We start from the raw sequence: 23,300 nt of genomic DNA on the forward strand, positions 1-23,300 counted from the left end.
CGGCCCTAATAATTGGGCGAGCGTCGAGCTTGCGACCTCCAACCCGGACCCTTGCAATCGTGCTCAGTGCGGCCTGCCTGGAGGAGTAGGACACGGGAAACCTCAGTAGAGAAGGGACTGGGGAACATCCCAGTGGGATGAATTCGGGCCAAGGTGGATCAAATTGTACACACACACACACACACACACACACACACCCCCCCCCCCCGCCACCCGCACGCCTGTCGGAAGTCCTGAGACGCCGGTGCAGAGCTGGGAGTGGGGGAAAGTCAAGAAGAGAGGCGTGGCCTGGCCGCGTTCCGGGGCGGGGTCTGCACGGTGGGGCGGGGCCGGCGGCAGGGTCCGGGTGCGGCTGTACCGGGACCTTGGCAATCGGCGGGGCGTGGTCAGAGCTTTGTGGCTTGGTCATGCCGGTTCCGGGCGTGGTCTGAGGAGCGGGGCCTGCACCAGTGCACGGGGGCCATGGCGAACGGCGGGGCGTAGTCTGAGCTTTGGGGCGTGGCCATGCTGAGTGCCGGGGCGAGCCCAGCGCTGCCTGTTGGGGCCCACTCGGGTGAGCTGCAGAAGCTCCGGGGACCACGACAAGCGGCGGGGCGGGGCGGGGCCTGCGGGGCGGGGCCTGCGGCGGCCCGGTCCAGCGGCGGCGCGGGGCCATGGCGGGCAGCGGGCGTGGGGCCGGCGGGCGGGTGCTGCACTCAGCGCAGGCCGAGGACGTGGCGTCGGCCTCCAACTTCCGCGCCTTCGAGCTGCTGCACCTGCACTTGGACCTGCGGGCCGAGTTCGGGCCTCCGGGGCCGGGCCCGGGCTGCCGCGGGCTGAGCGGCTCGGCGGTGCTGGACTTGCGCTGCCTGGAGCCCGGCGGCGCCGCGGAGCTGCGGCTGGACTCGCACCCGTGTGTGGAGGTGACGGCGGCGGCTCTGCGGCGGGAGCGGCCGGACGCGGGGCAGCCGGAGCCGGAGCCGGAGCCGGTGCCGGTGTGCACGCGGCCCTTCTCGCACTACGGCCAGGCCCTGTGCGTGCGCTTCCGGCAGCCCTGCATCGCCGGCGAGCGCCTGCGGGTGCAGCTCACCTACCGCGTCGGCGAGGGACCCGGGGTGAGTGCCCCAGCCCCGCGCCGGCCCCTCCTCCCGCCCCTCCTCGTGCAGATGCGCCCCCTCATCCCCTCCCACCTCCCCTCCCATCCCTCCGCCCCATCCTCATCCAGATGCTCCCCCCACCCTTGCCTCCCACGGCACCGCTGTCTCTAGTCCACGTCTGCCCGAGGAGGTCACCTCCTCCAGGCTGGGCAGCAGACGGTTCACGAACAGAACTTAGGGTTGTCGCTGCGTTCGGCCTAGGCTGGGCCCTGGTGATGAGCTGCTCCGCTGTCCTCTAGGGCGGCCTGACAGTGCTGGCTGGTTACCCGCTGCTGACTCAGTCCTTTGTTCCAGGTGCCCTCCTAATGCCTCGGGCTGGAACAGCTCGAAACTGGGCAGTTAGTAGTGTTTCCTCCTGCGAAGTCCTGGATTTGATGAACAAAAAAATCTGAGTAAAAGTGAGAACCAGAATTAGGGTGTAGCAGGCTTTGTAATAACTTCGCTTTCTCACTGTTGGTTGACTCAAATCTCAACTGGGTGCGGGGGGCGGCAAATGTTGGCGATCAGAAAGGGGAAGGTCATGTGTCCACATCCTTGAATGTCCGGGCGTGGCTGCCAGTCCTTTCTTGGATGGGGTGTGCTACAGGTGGCTGGCTGCCTGCCCACCATGGAAGCTTGCTTATTTGGTTGCACTTCCCCTTTTGCTGTTGCAGCTCGCTCCAAGGGCAGTTGTTTCCATCTTTCACCATTCGGGAAGTAAATGAACCTTACGATAGAACTTGTTTAAAAAATTAAAGTCCAAAGCAATGTAGACTGACCTCTAAGGCAGAGGAGAAACCCAGGGACCTCTAGGGATAACATGCCATCTGGAAATGTGTTTGGTTGCTCTAGTATATTTTGGTTCCTGGTTTGGGGCAGAAATTAAATAGGATGAGTGGAAAAGTTAGGCCCTCCTGGGTGTGCGTAACAAAAGTGGCACCCCAAATTAAATATCGGAACTAAATAGCTTTTATCTAAGACGTGGTGGCAGAGATACACGCTTGACGAAGAACTGTCCTTTGCCCTGTGAAGGCTCCACTGGTGGTACTGTGCCTGTTCCTTCCTCTCATTGCCACCGTCCCGGGGAGGGCTCTCACCTTGGACACCGTGGGTCGCAGCGTCTCCCTGACTTGGACTCTATAGTGTGTGTCCTGCCAGCCTCCTTCATTTTCTTCTCTTCATGTCAATAAAACAAAGCCGAGAACCAAAGAAAACTCAAGCAAAGATGACGAGAAGGAATTGTGGTTGAGGGGATGGTAGTCAGTGTTTATTGAGCTAAGCCTGACAATAGCTACGTGAGTTGTCTTTATGTAAAGTCCTAATACGGTGCCTGGTACCTCTCACTGCCAGCTCATTACAGTTGCTTTCATTAATAGGATTTATTTTTTAAAAAGCTGTGTAGAGGACATCGCTGGTGGTCCAGTGGCCAATGCAGGCGGCCCGGGTTCGATCCCTGGTCAGGGAACTGGATCCCACCTGCATGCCGCAAGTAAAGATTCCGCATGCCACAATGAAGATCCTGCGTGCCGCAACTAAGACCTGGCGCAGCCTAAATAGATAGATAGGTGTCTAGATTACCAGGAAAACTGAGCAGATCGTACAGAGTCTCCATAAACCGCTTCCACACACACACTGTTTACCCTTTACTGGTGTTTTACAAGTGGGATACATTTGTTCCAGTTAATGAGGCAGTATTGATACTTTATTATAAACTGGGATCCACAGTTTTTCCAGATTTCCTTAGTTTTTTTTTATTTAATAACTGATATTTATTGAGCGACTTTCATGTAAAGGTATTATTAGTGTTTTTAAAATTTTTATTTTATATTGGAGTATAGTTGATTTACAATGTTGTGTAAGTTTCAGGTGTACAGCAACCTTAGTTTTTTTTTTTTTTTTAATTTATTTCATTTTATTTTTTTGGCCGCACGGCATGCCATGTGGGATCATAGGTCCCCAACCAGGCATGGAACCCTTGCCCCCTGCAGCGGACGCACGGAGTTATAACAACTGGACCGCCAGGGAAGTCCACAACCTTAGTTTTTAATGTGTCTTTTTCTGCTCCAGGGTCCCATCCAGAAATCCACTGTGTGTTCCGCTGTCACGTCTCCTTTGGCTCCTCTTGGCTATGACAGTTTCTCAGACGTTCCTGTTGTGGTGACCGTGATAGTTTGGAGGAGTGTGATACCCTCTATTGGAATTTGTCTGTTGTTTTTCTCATGGTTAGACTGGGGTTATGGGGGTTTGTTTGTTTTTCATAGACTATTTTTTAGAACAGTTCCGGTTTCGCAGCAAAACTGAGCAGAAGTTCACAGAGATAAGGTGTCATTTTTGTAACGTCGTATTGAGGGCAACAGTATTGACAGGATTTATGGCTGCTGTGCAAATATACCTCCGGTACATTTATTTGCTGTGCAAATGTACCTCCCGTCTCCGGGCTGAGGCAGAGCTTGTTGGGTTTCTGCACCAGGACGTTCCTCTCTCTCTCCTGCTTCCATCTGTACTGGACTCTGGAACGAGACTCATCACACACACACACACACACACACACGCACGCACGCACGCACGCACGCATTCTCAAGCAAAGAAAACCCCAGCATCCCATTGTGTCTCCCTTGTGCCTCTTAAAAATTGGTCTCAGGACTTCCCTGGTGGTCCGGTAGTTACGAATGTGCCTTCCAGTGCAGGGGACGTGGGTTCCATCCCTGGTCGGGGAACTGAGATCCCACATGCCGCGGGGCAACTAAGCCCATGCACCACAACTAGAGGGAAGCCCGCGTGCCGCAACTGAGATCCCACGCAGCCAAATTAATTAATAATTAATTTTAAAAAGAACAAGAGACACCTCAGGGAATGTTCTCGTCCTTGAGTGTCGTTCCCAGCGGGGAGGAAATTGGTCTCAAGTGCCTCTGTGCTCCAAGCCCTTCATCACAGCTGCCGGGTGGGTGCCCACCTCTGCCGGAAGCTGCACTCCCCCACACCGTCCTCACGCTGCTGCCCACCTCCTGGAGGGACTCTCCTCCCTTCCTGCCGTCTAAATCCTGCCCACTTTTGAAGGTCCAGCCAGGGAGTTTTGCTTCCCCCATGAAACCCTCCTGGAGTCACCTGACCCTGTTCTAATCTCTCCGTGGTGTGCGGTGCTGACACACACCCTCCTCACCCCCTGCGGTGGCATCTGTGTTACAGGTGAACTTCTCTTCGCTGTGGGCAGGATTTGGGTTTGTAAAAATCGTTCAAATGTGCTCTTGATTAAGGGCTGACAGAAGACAAGAATCATAGCCAATGCCTATAATGTAAAACACGTTTATTCTGAAAGGGTAGATTGGAGAGATGGAGAGCACGCATTACTCAGACTCCTTGCTGTTAGCTTCTGCTTTTCTGTGTCTTTTATCACAAGTTCAAGCACAGCTTCTTCAGTATTTGTTTTTTGGTGAGAAGTTACTACAGCGGGGGGGACAGAGGAGGGAGGCCACCCCAGGAATGCTTGAGACGGCCCATGGGACACACTGAGGAGTGGCCCTTTGGTGTTGTCCACCCTGGGAAGTGGACGTCAGACCTCGGCCTGGACTCCAGGGGGATTAAGTACACAGGGGGAGAGAGCGTCGCAGTCTGAGCTGGACTGGCAGGCGGAGGATCCCGAGGGTCACCTCAAGCCTCCCCTCCGGCCGGCTCCGCCCGGCCGCACTGTGCTTGTGCAGGATGTCAGTTCCCAGAGGGTCTTGCCTCCTCTTAGGTTTGCTGGTTGGCTCCGGAGCAGACAGCAGGAAAGAGGAAGCCGTTCGTCTACACGCAGGGCCAGGCTGTCCTGAACCGGTCCTTCTTCCCCTGCTTCGACACTCCCGCGGTGAAGTGCACCTACTCCGCTCTTATTGAGGTGAAGCGGGCTGAGAGCAAATGTACCTGCCCTTGGGACCAAAAAGTTCATTTCCACAGGTCATGTTTCAGGTGGTAGATTATTACCTCCATGGGAGGGTACCTCTGAAAAACTCCTCCACCTGCAGAAATTTGATCTGTGCTGAATCCCATCAGTTTGACACAAGTTCAGTTTGTTGAAGCCTCTGTGCTTCCCAAGGTGGACCCCAGGCCGCTGTCGTCACCACGCGGGTTGCTGGCCATGCCGCCCTTCTAGCTGATCAAGGGTGGACTCTGTCCAGCCGAAATCTCCTGAGCCTTCTCTCTTGTCAGGTCCCAGATGGCTTCACAGCTGTGATGAGTGCCAACACCTGGGAGAAGAGAGGGCCAAATAAGTTCTTCTTCCGGATGTGTCAGCCCATCCCGTCCTATCTGATAGCTTTGGCCATCGGAGATCTGGTTTCGGCTGAAGTTGGACCCAGGTAGGAGACCGAGACCCCGCAGGCAAGAGTGAACCGACCTCTGAGCACGGAGGCCTCTGACCAGCGAGCGGACCCCCTGGGGTGGCCCTTGGGGTCACGTCGGAGCCTCCCGAGCCCGGGACCTTTCTGCGGGACGGGGCGCGGCCTGAATGGCCAGAGGATGTGCCTTTCCTCCCCCTCCCTCCTGCCTTCCTCCCGTGTCTGCGCTGAGACCGTCGGTCCTGCAGTGGCTGCGGTCCTGGGCCACCTTCAGAGGGAGGTGGGAGCTTTAGAGGGAGTTTTAGAAGATCATCTTCATTAGCACCTTTAAGGTCTAAATTACCTTCTTGCTACTATAGTTGCTTTTTTATCTTTGTAGCAAATCTCCCCATTTTCTCTGGCGCTTGAGTCCTGGAAATGTACGGCCTTGATCTCTCTGTCTCCCTCTGGAGAGGCCTGGGGAAGCCGCCTGTCTGTCTGCTCCAGACACAGAGGCCTGGACCTGTGTTGGCAGAGGGGCCTCCGTGAAGTGAGATGGGTTCAGTGGAGATAAATAAGGATTTTGTGCGGTTTCCTGAAAAGGAAATTTGACCAGGAGCACAGGTTTTTCCTGGCTGTCATCTTACCCACCAGTGTGGCGTAGTCCTGAAGTGAGAGGGTCAGTTTGGATGTGAAGCCGTGGCTCTTCCTGGCCCTGTTGCTGTCCTTCTCTCTGCCGGGCCCTCAGCCCCTGGAGGTGCTGGATTGGCTACACGCCTCAGGCTTCGCAACTGGGCTCAGCAGTGGCGCCAGGGCCGTGAGATCAGAGGGAGAGATGGGTGGGGACCCGTTGGCATCTGCTTCCAGCCACGCGCTCAGGAGAGCACCAGCCCTGAGAGACGTGGGGTCCCTTCCTGGTGGACAGCGAGCGTGGAAAACAGACAAGGGGAGGAACATCTTTTAGGGCGTTTACTCTTGCTGAGGTTCTGTTAGTAGGAGTAGGAGCTACTAAGGGGGAATGAGAGAACAGTCTATTCTAAATACACTGGATCACAGAGGTTTTTTCAACCCTCTGTACTGAAGTGACGACACAGTACGTTAATCCAGGTGACAGAACCCGTTTTACTGGTGCTGACGACTTACTCCAGTCCCCCGTCAGGTGGACAGTCCTTGCCTCCTGGGTCATGTCGGAGGGTCTTGAGGGAGTCTGCCGCGTAGGAGGGTCTTCCGTCTAGTCCCCGTTACCTCAGGGGGAAGACCCTGGGCAGGAGAGACTGGTGGACATTCCCAGGGGCCCCTTTATGTGCGGTCCCTTCTAACCCTTACAGGCAACACTGAGGGGCGTATTGCTGTCTCCAGTTTGCAGTTGAGAAACTGCGGCTTTGGTAAAGAGCCTTGTGCAGTCACGTGGTCGGTAGAACTGGAACTCAGAGGCAAGGGCTTCTGTTGCAGACCCCGTGCTTTTTGCCCCTAGAATCCTGGCGAAGAGATTCCAGCTTGACTGAGAGCATCCTGGTTTCTTTGACAGAAATCTGTGTGCTGGCGGAAATGTCGTGGGCGTCCGCGGCCTAGCCCGTTGTCGCTAAGGACAGGGCTGAAGGTCTTTGTTAGTTGTGGTGCCCTGGCTGGTGATGGAGCCGCTCAGAGTAGTGCCTGGGGACTTGGACTCTGTGCTGGGGTCTTATTCTCAGCCAGGTGCCCTTTTTCTCCATGTGGGTTTCTCCTGGGTTGAGGGTGGCCTGAGGGCTTCTCTACCTCCTCTGCCTTCTCCCCACACCCCCCCGCCGACCCCCATTCCCACTCACGGCCGCACCCTGCATCCCAGGCCTGGACTCGGGCATCGCTGTGAACCAGGCGGGATCAGAAACTTCCAGCTGCGTGTAGGCCTTCATTCTCCGCCCCTCCTGCTGACCTTCACCCTCTGCTGTGCCTGCGCCTCGCCCTTCAGGGCGGTGCTTGCTCCCGGCGGCAGCCTCTCCCAGGACTTCTCTCCCGCCTGGGTGGTGACTGGTCATCTCTCGCCCACACCCCAGGCCCTCCGGCGTGTCCTGCTGCCACCCATCTGCCCCGGGCTCCTGCCATCCCCTTTCTCCACTCAGCACCTTTCTCCACTCAGCGTCTCTCTCTTTTGAGAGACGGAGAAAATAATGAAGCTGTGCGTGGTACCCGTTCACATTTCTGGCTTCTTGGTGAGATGCTGGAACGAGAGAAAAGGTGATGCAGGCGTTTGAGAGGTTTCTGTGCGCTCAGCCGTCTTTCACCTTTGCATCTCGCGCCCCTTAAACCGTCTCTCCAGTTTTCCTTTCAGACGCCGGCCCCTCCCTCCAAGCACAGGGTCTCGGCTCTGCTTTGTGGAGATGTTTGGTCTGTCGGGTACGATTGTGTCCTGCACGTCCAAGGTCCCTCCGTCTGCTCTCATCCCCCGATTCGTCCATCTGGACCCCGACGACAGGTCCTTTCTTTGTTAAAGCCAGTCTTCACCTGACCCGTTGACTCACCCCCACCCCCATCCTCTGGGCTTTGCTTCATCGTCTAGTCCCATCTTAAGACCTGCGGCCTCCACCCCCAACTGGCCAACTGGCTCTTTCCTCTCCACCCCTGGAGTCCAGTCCCCTAAATTCGCTGAAGCTCCTGAGGTAAGAGGCCGTTGCTCAGCGTGGAAGGTGCAGGGACTCGAGGACGTGCCCTTGGCCTCCGCTTCCCGATCCCAGGCCCTCCTGGCCGGTCCTCGCTGGGCTCCTCGTGGGTCTGGCTGCCCTGGGCGCAGGTGCCCCAGGTTCAGTCCTCGCCCCCGGCTGTGCCTGGGAAAGCTCACGCCCCCTCGTACTGAGCATGTTTCCTGTGTCCACAGCTCCCGAGACACAGTCTGATGGTGTCGCCCCCTGCGCTCTGCAGGGGCAGCTGTGTCATGTGGCATCTGAAGCCCTTTGTGCCCCGAGCTTGGGGCCTCTCCCACCCCCAACCTACCCCCATCAGACCTTGGACTCTGGTCACCCCAGACCCCGGTGGTTCCTCGCCGCTACGAGGCTCCTGCTTTTGCTGCTGGGACCCCCGACGCGGGTCGCCCCGCTCCCCCTCCTGCTAGAACAGTCCCCGAAGTTCTGCCGAAAGGAAGCTCTCTTCGTCCTGGCCTCGCACCCACCCACTTGGCCATCTGTCCCTCGACTGAGGATGTCCGTGTAGGGAACGCTCTGTGGAGCATCGAGGGGCCTTGACACAGCCTTCGGCTGCAGGGCCCCTGAACTTGGGGTCAGCTCGTCCTTGAACCCCGAGAATGGTCTCGGTCCCTCCCACCCCCTTTCAGCCTTGGCTTCCTTCGCACTGGATCTTCTTGATTTTTTTTCCCCCCTTACCTATGTTTCCTCATCTTTTTACTGTAAAAATTTCATAATTGGAAATTCCTGCAGGAAATTGAAGGAATGATGTATTGAACACCTGTCTGCCCATCCGTGTTGCCGTACTAGGTTTGCTTTCGTGTGGATCTGTGGGGTTTTTGCTAGACCATTTAAAAGCAGGTAGATCTGCCTGCCTGTCCGAAGAGTGAAGACAGTTACCACTTTTCTGTTAATGTGAATTGGTTTATCTCTAACGTTTCTTTCAATTCTAAAGATTCGATTGTGAGAATCCTTTCTAATCTCTCCGGAGGTACACCAGCATTTCCTACCTGAGCCACTGTATGAAGGGCCTTCACACCCATCTCGTCTCCTTACCGCGCACCTTGCGGATGGGGACTGAGGCTCGGCGGGGGGAGAGCCTGTCGCCTGCAGGAGCCCCCCCCTCAGCCCCCCCCCAGTTGGTGCACGTGCTTTCAGGACGGGTCCCGCCGTGGCCTCTGAGCGCAGTACTGCCTTCTCTGCGCCCTTGTCTCCAGGAGCTGGGTGTGGGCCGAGCCCTGCCTCATCGCAGCTGCCAAGGAGGAGTATGACGGGGTCATAGAAGAGTTCTTGGCAACGGGAGAGAAGCTTTTCGGACCCTACGTTTGGGGAAGGTGTGGTATCACGGGGACTCTCGTGTCTCTGTAGTTAACAGTGAGCCGGCCCTCCCCCCTCCCCCGCTCTGATCCGGGGGACGTAGGGGAGGGGGGAGGAGATAAGCCAGGCCTCATCCACTGTGGCCAAGGAGGGGCCTGGGAGGGCAGGCATTGCGGAGACAGAGGCGTGCCCGTGCCAGCAGTTGCCGGGGTGGAGATGGGGATGCGCTGTCGGGGACGTGGCTGACTTGTCTTTCCTGTTGCTGGAAGCAGCTCCGTACCCGTTTTCTCTTTGTCATCTTCAGACTTGAGGTCCCCTAGATAAGAGGCTCCATTAAGTCTGTGTGACCCACGTGGGCCTCTGGGGAGCTGGGTGTGATGGAGTCAAGCACGTGCCCACTGTGAGGGGCCTGGGAGGGAGGCCCGGCGGGCCGGGGGCAGGGGCAGGGCTGAGGACCGGCTCGCTGTGCCGTGCCGCCACCCCCGTCAGTAGCCGGGATGCAGCTGGGCCCCTCACGGCAGCCTGCCTCTGGCAGGTACGACGTGCTCTTCATGCCCCCATCCTTCCCATTTGGAGGGATGGAGAACCCCTGCCTGACCTTCGTCACCCCCTGCCTGCTGGCGGGGGACCGCTCCTTGGCCGACGTCATCATCCACGAGATCGCCCACAGCTGGTTTGGGAACCTGGTCACCAACGCCAACTGGGGGGAGTTCTGGCTGAACGAAGGCTTCACCATGTATGCCCAGAGGAGGATTTCCACCGTCCTGTTTGGTGAGCTGCCCCCGAGGACCTGCCTCCGGTCCTGGGCCCCCAAGGCTCCTTCTGGGGAGTGAAGGGAGGAGGGGGTAGTGCAGTGAGCCCGTGACAGCCAGGAGGGCAACTCGAGACAAAGTTACACGTAAGTAACTGTGCCCACCTCACTGCATGTCACGCATCAGCAGGGGCTGGGGGCAGAGGGAGTCTCGAAAATGACACACGGCGGGATGAACTAGCGGTGGACGTGCCTCCTGCTGGGGCTGAAGCTTCCCTGTGCTTCGCCTGGGGGAGAGTGGCCCGGGCTGGTCGCCCAGGTACCAGTTCGCTTAATGAGCGAGTCGTCAGGTCACTGTCGTCATCACCTTGTATTGAACACCTGTTTTGTACCAGATCTGTCACATACCACCTTCCTAGCGGCTGCATGGAGATACTGTTACTCCCGTTTTACGTGTGAGTTCACTGCGACTCAGAGAGGATAGAAAATGTCCCTCAGCCACTTAGCGGGTGAGGGCAGACCCTCAAATTGAGCCCAGCTGTGCTTTTCAAATACATTCTCGGGAATTCCCTGGCGGTCCAGTGGTTAGGACTCCGCGCTTTCACTGCCGAGGCCATGGGTTCGATTCCCGGTCAGGGAACTAAGATCCCGTAAGCCACGTAGCACAGCCAGAAACTAAAATGTAATACATTATCAACACAATCTCCATGTTGCAAAGCCATGGTGTATCAGGTGCTTTTGTTATGTTTATTATTTCTCTGATCAAAATCTATTTTGGGGCTTCCCTGGTGGTGCAGCGGTTGAGAGTCCGCCTGCCGATGCAGGGGACACGGGTTCGTGCCCTGGTCCAGGAAGATCCCACATGCCGCGGAGCGGCTGGGCCCGTGAGCCATGGCCGCTGAGCCTGCGCGTCCGGAGCCTGTGCTCCGCAACGGGAGAGGCCACAACAGTGAGAGGCCCGCGTACCGCAAAAAAAAAAAAAAAAAAAAAAAAAAAAAAAAAAAAAATCTATTTTGGCACCAGTGGAAAAGCACACACAAAAATACTTATCTGTAATCACTGTTCAGAGGTAATCGATGGTTATCCTTTCAAACATTTTTCTACGTGTGTGTGTGTGTGTGTGTGTGTGTATCGTCAGACTGTACATGGTTTTAGAACTGCGTATTTTTTTAATAAAGTTAAACATTTTCCCAAGTCATTAAATTTTCTTCTGCAGCTCCAGAGTATGGAGGCTTCATAATTTATTCAGCCAACCTCCAGTTGTTAGGTTGTTTTCAATTTTCAAACGAAATAATATTCTGACATCTTTACATAGGTTCGCGTGCGTCTCAGATGATTTCAGTAAAGACAGATTTCTAGAAACATTATTTCAGGACCTGAACATTTTCAAGGCTTTTTGTTTTGTTTGGCATACATTGTCTCCTGCTTCCCAAGTTTACACTTTCATCCAGAGTACGTAAAGCAGTAGTGTACCGGCTGCTCGGACTCCCGCACGCAGCTGTGCGTGTACACCGTGCGTGCGCCTGAGGGCGCTGAGGCTGGCGGGGGCGGGGGGGGGGGGTCACTGGCCCAGATCAGAGCATCTCGCGAGCGGCGGCAGTGGCTGGTACACACCCGGGCCCTCTCCAACCCTGTCCCCTCAGTAGTTCTTTCTTTGCCACGGCATGTGGGATCTTCGTTCCCCGACCCAGGATTGAACCCGGGCCTTCCGCAGTGAAAGCGCGCAGTCCTAACCACTGCACTGCCAGGGGATTCCCTCCCTCAGTCGTCTTTAGAGCCAGGAGACTCAGATGCTAGAAAAATCTTGGGTGACAGTTTCTCTTGTCTGACAACAGTCAGATGAAGAGATTCTATTTTCGTGGGAGATCAAATTACCGTCTCCACAGATAACAACATGCTTAAGGGAAAGGTCACTCACTGTCAGAGGGGTGGTGTGGGCGGGGCAGGCTGAGGAGTCAGCCGTCCACGGCCCCCGCCGTGCCTGGGGAGTGCCACCCCCGGGCTTGGGGCCTCCGTCCTCTTTTCGGGGCCTCGTGGGCACCGCGGGGGGGTGCCAGCCGCTTTCCTGTCGCGCAGGACCCGCCTACACCTGCTTGGAAGCCGCCACCGGGCGGGCTCTGCTTCGGCAGCACATGGACGTCACGGGCGAGGAGCACCCGCTGAACAAGCTGCGCGTGAAGATCGAGCCAGGTGGGGGCTGCTCTGGCCGCCGCCCAGCCCCCGTCGGGCTGGGCACACCTGGATCCCCCCTCGGGAGGGAGGAGCCCCCAGGCTGCTCCTGAGCGACTCCGAGATGCTCTGTGCGTCTGGGTCCCTGTCACTTACTCGTCTCTTTGCCGCCCCTGGTCCATGGTCAGCTCAGCCCCGCGGCGTTTCTAGAGCGAGGTCGCCCTCAACTCACCGAGGGCGTGACCCAGCACCAGAAAGCTCATGACTGCTCTGAGGTCATGGGTTTTTGTTTCCTAAGATTTTTCTTCAGTTCCACGTGTGACTAACTTAAACCTTTCTGTGCAGTTGAAGCGTGTGTTCCTCGATGCCTCTGACTATGACCATGAACTTCCTGTAGTTGGGCAGTCAGTTCTGTTTACTCCAGAACATGCACAGAACCCACCCCGCCCCGGTCTGGGCAGGCGCAGCGCCTGTGGGTGACCCGTGGGGCTGGGAAGGCGTTGGGTGGAAGGGCCCCCCGAGCACAGCGCCCCGGGCAGGGGCAGCCGTGATCCCCCTGAGCCTGCTTTCTTTGTCCTCCCACTGGGTCCATCTTCAAGTCCCTCGAGAGAGGCCAGGATGGACCCGGAATGTTCGTGGCCCTGCTGTTCCTGGGAAGCTGAATTCCGGTCTCTTCCGTGGCTACTCCTTGAATCCAGAGCTTTCTCTGCAGGTGTCGACCCAGACGATACTTACAACGAGACCCCCTACGAGAAAGGCTTCTGCTTTGTCTCCTACCTGGCCCACCTGGTGGGTGACCAGGAGCAGTTTGACGATTTCCTCAAGGTACATCAGCTCTGAGGTGAGGGGAGACAAGCGGGGGCCCCGCTGCCGGGGGCTCTGGGTGACCGACCGTGCCTCCCTCCTCACAGGCCTACGTGCGTGAGTTTAAGTTCCAGAGTGTCCTAGCTGATGACTTTCTGGAATTCTTCTTGGACTATTTCCCTGAGCTGAAGAGGAGGAGGGTGGATTCCATCCCGGGTGAGCAGAGGAGCCGGCCCACCGCTTCCAGGTGGTCGTGGAGGGTGGGGTCTGGTCCACGCCTTGGGGGGGGGGGGGGTGCTGAGGTGCGCCCCCTGGGGGCGGCGTTTTGGGGCAGGCCCAGGGGCCCAGGCTCTATCCCACAGGAGGAGCTCGCTCACCCCCTGGCCCCCTTTCCCCACTCTGCTCTTCTGCCCCTCTCTGTCCTCTGGTCTCCCCGTCCCTGGACACACGTAGTCAGACCCTTAGCTCTGCCCAGGCCTGCCCCCGCCCCGAGGGGCTCCCAGGGCAGGAATGGGGCAGTGGCCCCGCCTGGGGAGCGCGTGAGAGGCCTGCTTCCTAAGAGAGGGCGAGCACGGCCTGTCGTGGGCCAGGCAGCTCGTTAGATGTGTCCCCACTTCCTGCTCCATGCTGGGCGCTGTCCAGCCAGCTGCCTGCCAGCTAGTGAGGGGTGGGGCCGGGCAGGACCCCAGGCAGCTGGCTCCGGAGCCCAGGGGCATCAGCACGGCCGTTCTGGTCGTGGGGGCTGGGCCGCGTCTGTGCACGTGGCTCTAGGGCTGATTTGCAGCACAGAACACGCTCACGTGGAAAGGGGCGGCCAGGTCCATGAGAGAGTGTCTAGGCATCACGCTGGCTGGGACCCTGTGGAGCGGATGACCGTGCGGGGCAGTGGTGCCATCGTCGGGGGAAGAGCTTGGGATGGACGGAGGCTCGAGGTCTTGGGCACTGCCTGGGCAGGCGGACCGTGATGCTGCTGGGGAATTCTGACGGTATCTTCTCTACTTCTGCCAAACAGGATTTGAATTTGATCGCTGGCTGAACACCCCGGGCTGGCCCCCCTACCTCCCTGACCTCTCCCCCGGGGACTCCCTCATGAGGCCAGCTGAGGAGCTGGCTCAGCTGTGGGCGGCCGAGGAGCTGGACGTGAGGGCCATTGAGGCCGTGTCCACCTCTGCCTGGAAGACCTACCAGCTGGTTTATTTCCTGGATAAGATCCTCCAGAAATCCCCTCTCCCTCCCGGTGAGAAAAAGTGGGTTGTCCCTTCAAGGTTGGAGGGAGACAGACTTGTGACGCTCGTCCCAGGGGCTTGCGGGGCATGGGAGGGCGGGTGGACGGAAGCCCGGGGCAAGGAGCGCATCGGCGGAGGGATGCAGGTGCCCGCACGAGTGCCGGGGGGCGGGAAATCGTAAAGCCTGGTGCTCGTGGAGTCCTCAGCTTGTGCAGGTCATTCTTCCAAGCTCCCCCAGCTATGATGCCATCTAATCCTCGTCGCTGCTCTGTGACCCCAGGGACTGGGGAGCGAACCCGAGGCACAAACAGATCCCACAGCCAGTAGACGTGGGGCTGGGGTCTGGACCTGCTGGGCCGCAGCTCTTCGGCACACATGCTTTGTTGCTTCTCAGCCAGAAGTAGTATTCACCAAGGGATGTTAACTCAGAAAAACAGAGCAAGCTGACGTTTAGCAGGTCGGCGGTGGGATATCTGAAGCAGGTGCGCAGGCTTTAGTGGGGTGACCACAGGAAGTCTGTATTAGGGAAGGTTGGAGGAAGAGCCGTGGGAATTACAGCAAAGTCAAGACGAGGCGTGACCCCCTCGGGCCTGAAGAAGCAGGAGGAGCGGGTGGTCGGCAGCCTCCCTGAAGTTCCTCCGGGTGCCCTCGGAGGGCCTCGGGCACACCTATGGCCGCCTCAGCTCACGGTGTGCTGGCGAAGTCACTAATGACCCGTTTCTTTTCTCCAGGGAATGTGAAGAAACTTGGAGAGACGTACCCGAAGATCTCGAATGCCCAGAATGCGGAGCTGCGGCTGCGATGGGGCCAGATTGTCCTCAAGAACGACCACCAGGAGGACTTCTGGAAAGTGAGGGACTTCCTGCACAGCCAGGTGGGTGACCGCCACCTGCCTGTGCCCCTTCCGCACACAGCAGGCAGGGCCTCTCAGACCGCCCTCTCGGGAGCAGGGCTGAAGGGCCTGGCGGGGTCCTGTGAGCAGGCTGTGGTGCCGCCCTGGGGGAGAAGCCCCGGCCCGGGAGCTCCTGCAGGTCAGCCGGGAAGGCCTGTGGGGAGAGGGCCAGCCGGCACTGACCCGAGGCAGGGGTGGTCATGCAACGGCGGGGCTGGTCTCCGGGAGAGGCCAGAGACCAGGACAGGTGAGTGAAGGTGAGATTGTAGGCTCCTCCTCTGGGGGAAGCCGGTGGCCTGGGAGGGTCCAGAGGCCTGCCGGACCCAGGTCACCGGGAGCACTGCCCTGCCGGGGAGGGGCCCACGGCCCTCAGGATGAACCATTCCACAAGATTCCAGAGCCGGGCTGTGGACAAGCCACGCGCAGACTCCCTCACCTGTTGGCAGGTACCTGCTGGCAGGTTCTCGAGCCCCTGAAGGCTTCCCAGCCTCTGGGTGTCAGGTGTGGCCGTCTCGTGCTGACGTGAAGGTGCGGGTTTCCTTCTACTTGGCTGCAGGCGGCCCTTCTGGGGCCCTGGTTTAGGCTTAGGCTCTGCAGCCTTTGCCGTGAGCTGTTGCCTCGGTACCTGGCCACTTAGAGCTCTGAAAGTTTGGAGTCTCCCATGTGCCAACACCCTACTCAGTTTTGTTGAGTGTAGACATCTCCAGGAGGGTGAATACCGAACCCCAGCCGCATGGATCTTTGGCTGCCAAGAAGATTCTGGAACACAAGCCCTCGTGTCTGGGAAGCCTCTCCTTCCAGCAATGATACCCGTATCCCTTTTGGCCCCTGATCACGAGGCTGTCAGATGGGCCCAGGGCAGGGGCTGGGGGCTGCAGACCACCGTGCAGGCTGACGGGCCTCGAGCACGCACGTCTCTTGCAGGGGAAGCAGAAGTACACCCTCCCACTCTACCACGCCATGATGGGGGGCAGTGAGGCCGCCCAGACCCTCGCCAAGGAGACCTTCGCGGCCACGGCCTCCCACCTCCACAGTAACGTGGTCCACTACGTCCAGCAGATCGTGGCGCCCCTGGGCAGCTAGAGGCTCCCACTGTGGCCTCTGTGTCTGCAGACTGCCGATTCCAGTTCTCATCAGCTTCCCAAGTTCAGGTCCCCGTGGGGTAACCTGTTCTCTGGACTTGGTGTTTGGGACTCTGGGCTTCCGCTCTGACTGGACGGCTCTGGACCCGTTGTGCGACCGGGAACCTCCATACTCTCTGGGCTGGGTGGGCAGCAGCCTTCGCCCTCCCTGCCTGGGTCTTGGGGAAAGCAGGAAGGATTTTCCTTACTCTCTGTTTTCTTTTCCTTTTTTTTTTTTTTTTTGCTGATTCTTGAAGTACCGTGCAAAGGGCTGATTTCTGGTGATTCCTTTTTCAGGTTTATCATTATTTTAATAAATATTTTAAAGTGAAAAGTATCTTGGTGACTGTGAAATCCCTTCTCCCAGGTCCCGCTCTCTGTTCTGAGCAGGTTAGGGGGAGACCCAGAGCAGGACGCTGGCTCCCTGTTCTTAAGGAGCCTGGGCTGGAGGAGGTGGGGTTCCCACAGGAGCATGTGCAAAACAGAGGGCACCGAGGCCGCCTCTTTGAGCCGCCTCCCTCCGTGCAGCGTCCCGCCCACCCCTTCCTCTTTACCGTTGCTGCTAATAGCGCACACGGGAGTGCCCTTTCTGCAGCCTCTCGCCATCCGTGGGCCTCGCGGGGCCTTGCCCTCCCCGGTCCTGGGTGACGGGCTCCGTGTGGTCTGTAGTAGAGTCTGTTCAGAACCTGGCACTAAGCTCTGATTTCCACGTGGGGATCTAGGCAGTCAGCGACTTGGGGTGGGGTGTGGGGTGAGGGGAGGTCGCACAGAAGTATTTCAGGATCTTTGTTTTCCTAGATCCAGGGTCTCCCTGGTGGCTGGCTGCCGGGCGGGCGGCGCAGACCTCCCAGCACGCCCTGCACCGTGGGAGCGAGGACGCGGGCGCTGGCTCCCGGCTGCTCCTGGCCGCTGTTACAGGCGCGGACAACCGGGGGCCGGCCAGACGCCTCCCGGCCCTGCTCGGTGCCCAGCCGCTCAGCTCTGCGCCCAGCGGTGTCCTTCCTGTTTCCGTGCAGACCCTGGGGCGCCGAGGGGCCCCGCGGGACCCCTTCCGCAGCCGGAGCCTGAGTGCAGCTTCACAGCCAGGCGTCCTGAGCTGTGTCCCCCGCTGTCCCGCCAGGTGGGCCTGCGGCAGCGCCTCTCCTGCCCCCTCCACAGCCCTCTCCCAGCCAGGTGCTCTCGGAGGGCTGGCGGGGAGCACGTGAGCCGTCTGGAGCTGGAGCTGGTTCTCCCACATTCCAGGGCGAGGGACAGGGTAGAGGGCGTGCCTCGGGCTGTGGGGGAGGCCCCTGAAGGGCTGGGGAGCTGCTGCCCCAGAGCTCGGCTCCCCACCGTGGCCCGTGGGAGGGACCCTGGACCTTAACGCCCTCTGCTCTGCGGGGCACCCAGCAGTGTCAGACCCCGGACGAGAGGCAGATTCCTGAGACAAACCTCTTAGTCCTACAGAGGGTTAAAGGAAGGGGGGCTGGGGCGTGGCCTTTCCCTTGAGGCCGGGCCTCCCAGGACCTTGGCGTTAACCAAGGAGGAGAGGAAAGAGATGCTCAGATGCTGCATCTTTGATGCATAAAGGTCTGAGGGATCAGTAAGTCCAAAGGGCCTTGTCTCCATGGACGGGAAACGGAAGAGGCCCCAGGGCCCGTCTGTGCCCCCTCGCCAGCCTGAGCCGTCCCTACGCAGGCCTCTGTGGTCTGCGGGACACGGCCCTCGTGGTTAGGGCTGAGACCGTGGAGGAGACCCGGGTAGGAGAGGTTGCCTTGCCCACAGGGAGGGTGAGGGCCTCTGGAAGGAGCGCCAGTTGGGGGACTTAAACTCAGCCCCACTTAACGAGCTCCGCGTGGCCTGGGCAAGTCTCCAACCCTTGAGCTGCCACCTGCTGGGGATCACCACACAACCTGAGGATTCTCGTAAGGCTTAGACGGAGCCCCGCTAACGCGGCCTGGCCCCTGATGAGCGCTGAGCCGGCCCAGGGAGCCGGGCCTCTGACGCTAGAGGGCAGCAGGTAGGTGCCGCTGAGCCGTGTGCGTGGCGATTAGATGGAGGCCAGATAGATAGAGGGGTAAACACGTCCACGTGGGTCCGGCCCCTCCCTCGGCAGCCCCACGCAGTGGGCTCTGCCAGGGGCCGGGCAAGTTCTTTGGAGCAGAGCCAGGTCCTCCAGAGGGGGCTGCAGCGACTCTGATGCTTGGATGGCGCCCAGCAGGCAAAGGATGCCAAGACGTTGCCAACTAAGTGGGTGCCAGCGGTGGCCCTGTGGCTGGGGACGCTGGGGACGCTGGGGCCCTGGGCAAGGCTGGCAGGCCGTGAACGTTGCCTGGTGTCTGGAGAGCCTTCCAGCCTGAATCCCGGGCGTCACGGGAAAGATCCCCAAACCTCCATATCTTCCCTCCCTGCTAGGCCCCCTTGTCCTCAGACCCGCAGATGTTTGGGGGCCAGGAGCCTTCCTGACCCAGTTCTGACCCAGACTCCCCGCCCCTCCCCGCTTCAGCCCATCCTTGGCTTGGCCCCCCAGAGGAATTTCCTGAGCCAAAGGGTGGCCGAAAGTGTAGATGCCCACCCAGCGTCCACCTGCCACCCGCCCAGGCCACTGCCCTGCGCCCAACCCCAGAGGGTGCGGGATGACAGACCCTGACAATCATTAAACCAGCCGGGCCTGATTTCCCAGCACCGCCGGCCTGGATCCCGGCCAAGTGGCACAAAATATGCAAATCACCTGGGGCCAGGAGCCCAGTCTAAAGGCCAGGAAATCCCCTCGACCAATGAGCCACCAGCTCAGGTTACCGCGGGTGCCTATAAAGGCCCGGGCGCGGGCGGAGCTCGGAGCTTCTACTTAGCGCAGCGGTGGGAGCGCGGCCTGCGTGTCAGCGCTACCTGGCAGAGCTTTCCCCCTGGATTTCCTCCGCCTGCTGCCCCTAAACCCGCCTGCCACACCCTCGGCCGCCAAGGTAGGACCCCTGCCTGTCACATTCCCCCGCCTGGCCCCGGGGGGATTGGGGAGGGGCCGGTGGAGCTTGGTTCTGAGCCTGCCCAAGCAGGAGTTGCAGGGCTGGGCGGTGTCCTGAGGGCCCGAGAGCCTGTCCCTGCAAAGGACAGAGTGGCCACGACTGCAGGTCCCACTCGTGGGCCCAGGAGGGCAGAGGAGGGAGCCCAGCGGGAGGCCTTGTGCCCCCCACCAGCACACCTTCCGTCCCCCGGGCTCTGAGACCCTGGAGCCCGTCTTGAGGAGAGGGTGTCCTACGAGATGTTGACCTTCACGCCCTCGGTCCCCTGGCTCTCACCGGCCTTGCCCTCCCTTCCCAGGTAGCCTCATGGCTGCAACCTGTGAGATTAGCAACGTTTTTAGCAACTACTTCAGTACGATGTACAGCTCGGATGACCCCAATGTGGCCTCTGTTCCCCCTGCCGCCGCCTTCGGGGCCGAAGACCTGGTGCTGGCACTCAGCAGCCCGCAGGTGCCCCTGGAGGGCACAGGTGGGTCTCAGGAGGGGGCGAAGGGCACAGGTGGGTCTCAGGAGGGGGCGACATCCGCCTAAGAGCCTGGGACAAGTGGGGGATCGGGCAGGGGGAGGGCTGGGGTGAGCTGTAAGAAGCTGGGGTGTTAGGATTTGGGGGCTGCGCCTGGCGGGGGTGCTGGCCGGGGTGTTGTGAGCACCACCGCCCGCCCTGCTCCTGGCTGGGTGCTCTGAGAGTCTAGGCGGGATCCCCGGAATCCCGAGCTGGCCCCAAAAGGGGGCTGACCCGTCGCTGTGCCGGCCCCTTGCAGAGAAGGCCAGCTGGTTGGGAGAGCAGCCCCAGCTCTGGTCCAAGGCCCAGGTCCTGGACTGGATCAGCTACCAAGTGGAGAAGCACAAGTATGACGCCAGCACCATTGACCTCTCGCGCTGTGACATGGACGGGGCTGCGCTCTGCCGCTGCGCCCCTGAGGAGCTGCGCCTGGTCTTCGGGCCCCTGGGGGACCAGCTCTACTCCCAGCTGTGGGACCTCAGTGAGTCCTGGAGGGGAGCCCGCCTCCTGCCCCACCCCCTCCTCAGTTAGGGAGGCTGGTCTGGGGACTGGCCCGAGGGCACCACCAGGGAGAGAGCCCCAGGGAGGGGAGGGGAGACCCCTAGGCTCTGACCCCCTTCTCATCAGCTTCCAGCTTCCCCGACGAGCTCAGCTGGATCATGGAGCTTCTGGAGAAGGACAGCATGGCGCTTCTGGAACCCCTGGGGGACCAGGGCCCCTTGGGTGAGAGCCCCTTCTCTCAACCCCCCCAGCCTGTCCTGTCCCCTCTCTGCCCCACACCCCCAGCTGGGAGAGTCAGGGCCCCCTCTGAACTCTCACCTCCCCCCAGACCAGGGAAGCCCCTTTGCCCAGGAGATGCTTGAAGACTGCAGACAGGCCAGCCCCTTCTACCCGGGCAGCTTCGGCACGGGGGCCCCCTCCCCGGGCAGCTCTGACGTCTCCACCGCAGGTGAGCCCTCGGGCATCTGCCCACAGCCTCCCCTCCCCAGATGCCCTGAGCACTGGCGCCCCGCACTAGACCCCGGGCTTTCTGGGAGGACCGGAAGGGGCTCACTCTGGCCCGCCCCTCCAGGGACTGGCGCTTCTCAGAGCCCCCAGGCCTCAGACTCCGGTGGAAGCGACGTGGACCTGGACGCCCTGGACAGCAAGCTCTTCTCTGGGGGTGAGCGGAGGGAACCTCCTGGTCCCCGTGGGTGTTCCTCTGGCAGTGCTCAGGGGCTGGCCCCCTGCCCCCACCCCCTCAGGGTTTTCCTGGAGGGGGGTCGTCCCCCAGCAGCCCCCATCCCTCCCTCTCCTGACCTTCCACCTCTCCCCACAGACGGCTTTCCCGACTACAAGAAGGGGGATCTTAAGCACGGGAAGCGGAAACGGGGCCGGCCCCGAAAGCTGAGTAAAGACTCCCGGGAGTGTCTTGAGGGCAAGAAGAGCAAGCAGGGTGAGAGGGGGCGCTGCACGGCTGGGGGGTCCTGCACGGTGAGGGGAACCCTGCACGGCTGGGGGCCGTGGTGGGGCCGGTGGGTCCTCTCTCCTGAGCTGGGCCCTCTACATGTTCCTGTGCACGGGGCCAGGGTGCGCGTGGTCACTGCCCGGTGGCAGGGCCTGGCTGGTCCTTCATGGTGCCTGTGGCGGTGGAGCCGCCCCAGGGTGGGGCTGGGGTCCAGGCTTCCTGCCCACCCCTCGTCCTGCCTGAGGGACACACTTGCTGGCGGGTGCTGGGCAGGCTCAGGCAGGGACAGTGGCTCGGCCGCTGGACGGCCCATCCACCGAGGGCCATGCAGGGGTAGCCCTTCCACCCACCAAGTCCCTGTCCCCTGGCCTTGGCCCTTGCGTGGGCTCCTGCCACCAGAGCCACCGGGTGGGCCCCCGCAGCTCCTTCTCATCTGCACATGCACCCCCGCACACGCACTGGGCCTGTTTGCTTCTTGGGGTCATTCTTCCCAGGAAGCCGTCCCCTTGTGTCCCAGGCCAGGGCCAGCTCTGTGGTCCTGCACCTGCTGAGCTCTCACCACCTTCTGCTGTATCCGCTTTTTTACCGTGACCCCTCGAAACTGTGAGGCCCTCAATGCGGTCCCATGTCTCAACCGCTCTTGTATCCCAGCCAGACATTTGATCAGTACCTGAGCGAGTTAAACCTCTGCGCCGTGCGAGACGTGGTCTTCCTGGAGCTTCCCCGGCTGTCCCGTGGGGGAGGCCAGGAGGGAGGCAGCCGCCAGTAGGCTGTGCGCCGGGATGGGCAGCGGTCGTGGGGGTCAGGGGTCGCCTGGGCCGCTGACTGATGGAGCCTGGCCTTGCAGCCCCCAGAGGCACCCACCTGTGGGAGTTCATCCGCGACATCCTCATCCACCCGGAGCTCAACGAGGGCCTCATGAAGTGGGAGAACCGGCAAGAGGGCGTCTTCAAGTTCCTGCGCTCAGAGGCCGTGGCCCAGCTCTGGGGCCAGAAGAAGAAGAACAGCAGCATGACCTACGAGAAGCTGAGCCGGGCCATGAGGTGAGCGGGCGGCGCGGCGCCGGCGCCGTCGCAACCTCCCCCTTCCGGCGGCTGTGAGTCCCGTGCAGCGTGGCGCCGGCACCATCAGAACCTCCCCCTTCCGGCGGCTGTGAGTCCCGTGCAGCGAGGAACCACGGGGTCTGGCCACATCGTGGACTCTGTGGGAGCCTGGCTGGCCCGCAGCACGCTGAATTCGGTCTGACAGCATTTCTTTGTGTCGCCTGCAAGGCTCGTCCTAAGAAAGGCCCTTGGTGGTAAAAAGGGCAGTAGCCGAGGCCCACACCATTGAAGCCATTAAGTTGCCTGTCTCTGGACCTTGGTTTCCTCGCAGACCATCGCTAAGGTTTTCTCAACCCTAAAATCACGTGGCTTCGTGATAGGCCCAGGACAGAGGCGAAAGCCACACAGAAGCCAGGGCATGGCCCGGTGCTCAGGACAGAGCAGGGCGAAGGAGCAGAGGCTCCTCCGTGCAGGAAGTGGCTCGGGCCCAGGTCGGCCGGGCTGCAGCCCAGCAGGGCAGGTCACCTGAGGATTCCTGGCAGGCGGGCCCCTGCCTGGGCACCTCTGACCACCCTTCTCCCCTCAGGTACTACTACAAACGGGAGATCCTGGAGCGGGTGGACGGCCGGCGGCTTGTCTACAAGTTCGGCAAAAACTCCAGCGGCTGGAAGGAGGAGGAAGTGGCCGGGCATAGGAACTGAGGGTCGGATCGGCCCTGCGACCAAAGCTCGGACGTGAGGCTGCAGCCCCCGGAGGGGACCACCAGGACGCCTGGGCATGCACCCTGCGCCGTGGAGAGAAGCTGAGGCTCTGGCTCCTGTCGGCCATCGTCCTGGCATCTGGGGCAGGTGGCCTCTGCTCTCTGTTCTCATCTTGGAATTACAAGCCTGGTGTTTGAGGCCACTCGTGTGCTGGCTGTAGCTGTGCTCGCGGCTCCTTCTGTCTGGACCGCGTCAGACCTGATCAGA

At 60.2% G+C, this 23,300-nt stretch overlaps 2 protein-coding genes across 2 annotated transcripts; both read left to right on the forward strand.

Moving 5' to 3' along the window:
- The first annotated feature begins 613 nt into the window (after nucleotides 1-613).
- Nucleotides 614-16,668, forward strand: RNPEP (arginyl aminopeptidase). Its single transcript, XM_065879090.1, has 11 exons — nucleotides 614-1,094; nucleotides 4,849-4,989; nucleotides 5,301-5,449; nucleotides 9,279-9,395; nucleotides 9,914-10,149; nucleotides 12,206-12,319; nucleotides 13,011-13,123; nucleotides 13,210-13,318; nucleotides 14,115-14,339; nucleotides 15,060-15,202; nucleotides 16,145-16,668. The coding sequence occupies exons 1-11, from the start codon at nucleotides 654-656 to the stop codon at nucleotides 16,301-16,303; spliced, it is 1,947 nt and encodes a 648-aa protein (XP_065735162.1). The 5' UTR covers nucleotides 614-653; the 3' UTR covers nucleotides 16,304-16,668.
- Nucleotides 16,669-19,646: 2,978 nt separating this feature from the next.
- On the forward strand, nucleotides 19,647-23,033 carry ELF3 (E74 like ETS transcription factor 3). Its single transcript, XM_065881397.1, has 8 exons — nucleotides 19,647-19,809; nucleotides 20,102-20,323; nucleotides 20,470-20,565; nucleotides 20,672-20,791; nucleotides 20,915-21,004; nucleotides 21,161-21,277; nucleotides 22,137-22,332; nucleotides 22,919-23,033. Exons 1-8 carry the CDS (start codon nucleotides 19,647-19,649, stop codon nucleotides 23,031-23,033), a joined length of 1,119 nt encoding a protein of 372 aa, XP_065737469.1.
- The last annotated feature ends 267 nt before the right edge of the window (nucleotides 23,034-23,300 follow it).

Source organism: Phocoena phocoena, chromosome 1 (genome assembly GCF_963924675.1).
Source record: "Phocoena phocoena chromosome 1, mPhoPho1.1, whole genome shotgun sequence".
Taxonomy (NCBI): Eukaryota; Metazoa; Chordata; class Mammalia; order Artiodactyla; family Phocoenidae; genus Phocoena; species Phocoena phocoena.

Excerpts from the sequence above, each read along its gene's own strand:
- ELF3 (XM_065881397.1), top strand. The coding sequence starts at position 19,647 with ATGGCTGCAACCTGTGAGATTAGCAACGTTTTTAGCAACTACTTCAGT. Across the intron at positions 20,324-20,469 it reads CTCCCAGCTGTGGGACCTCA|CTTCCAGCTTCCCCGACGAG; the intron begins GTGAGTCCTGGA and ends CCTTCTCATCAG. Across the intron at positions 21,278-22,136 it reads GGGCAAGAAGAGCAAGCAGG|CCCCCAGAGGCACCCACCTG; the intron begins GTGAGAGGGGGC and ends CTGGCCTTGCAG.
- RNPEP (XM_065879090.1), top strand. The coding sequence starts at position 654 with ATGGCGGGCAGCGGGCGTGGGGCCGGCGGGCGGGTGCTGCACTCAGCG. Across the intron at positions 5,450-9,278 it reads TCGGCTGAAGTTGGACCCAG|GAGCTGGGTGTGGGCCGAGC; the intron begins GTAGGAGACCGA and ends CCTTGTCTCCAG. Across the intron at positions 12,320-13,010 it reads GCGCGTGAAGATCGAGCCAG|GTGTCGACCCAGACGATACT; the intron begins GTGGGGGCTGCT and ends CTTTCTCTGCAG.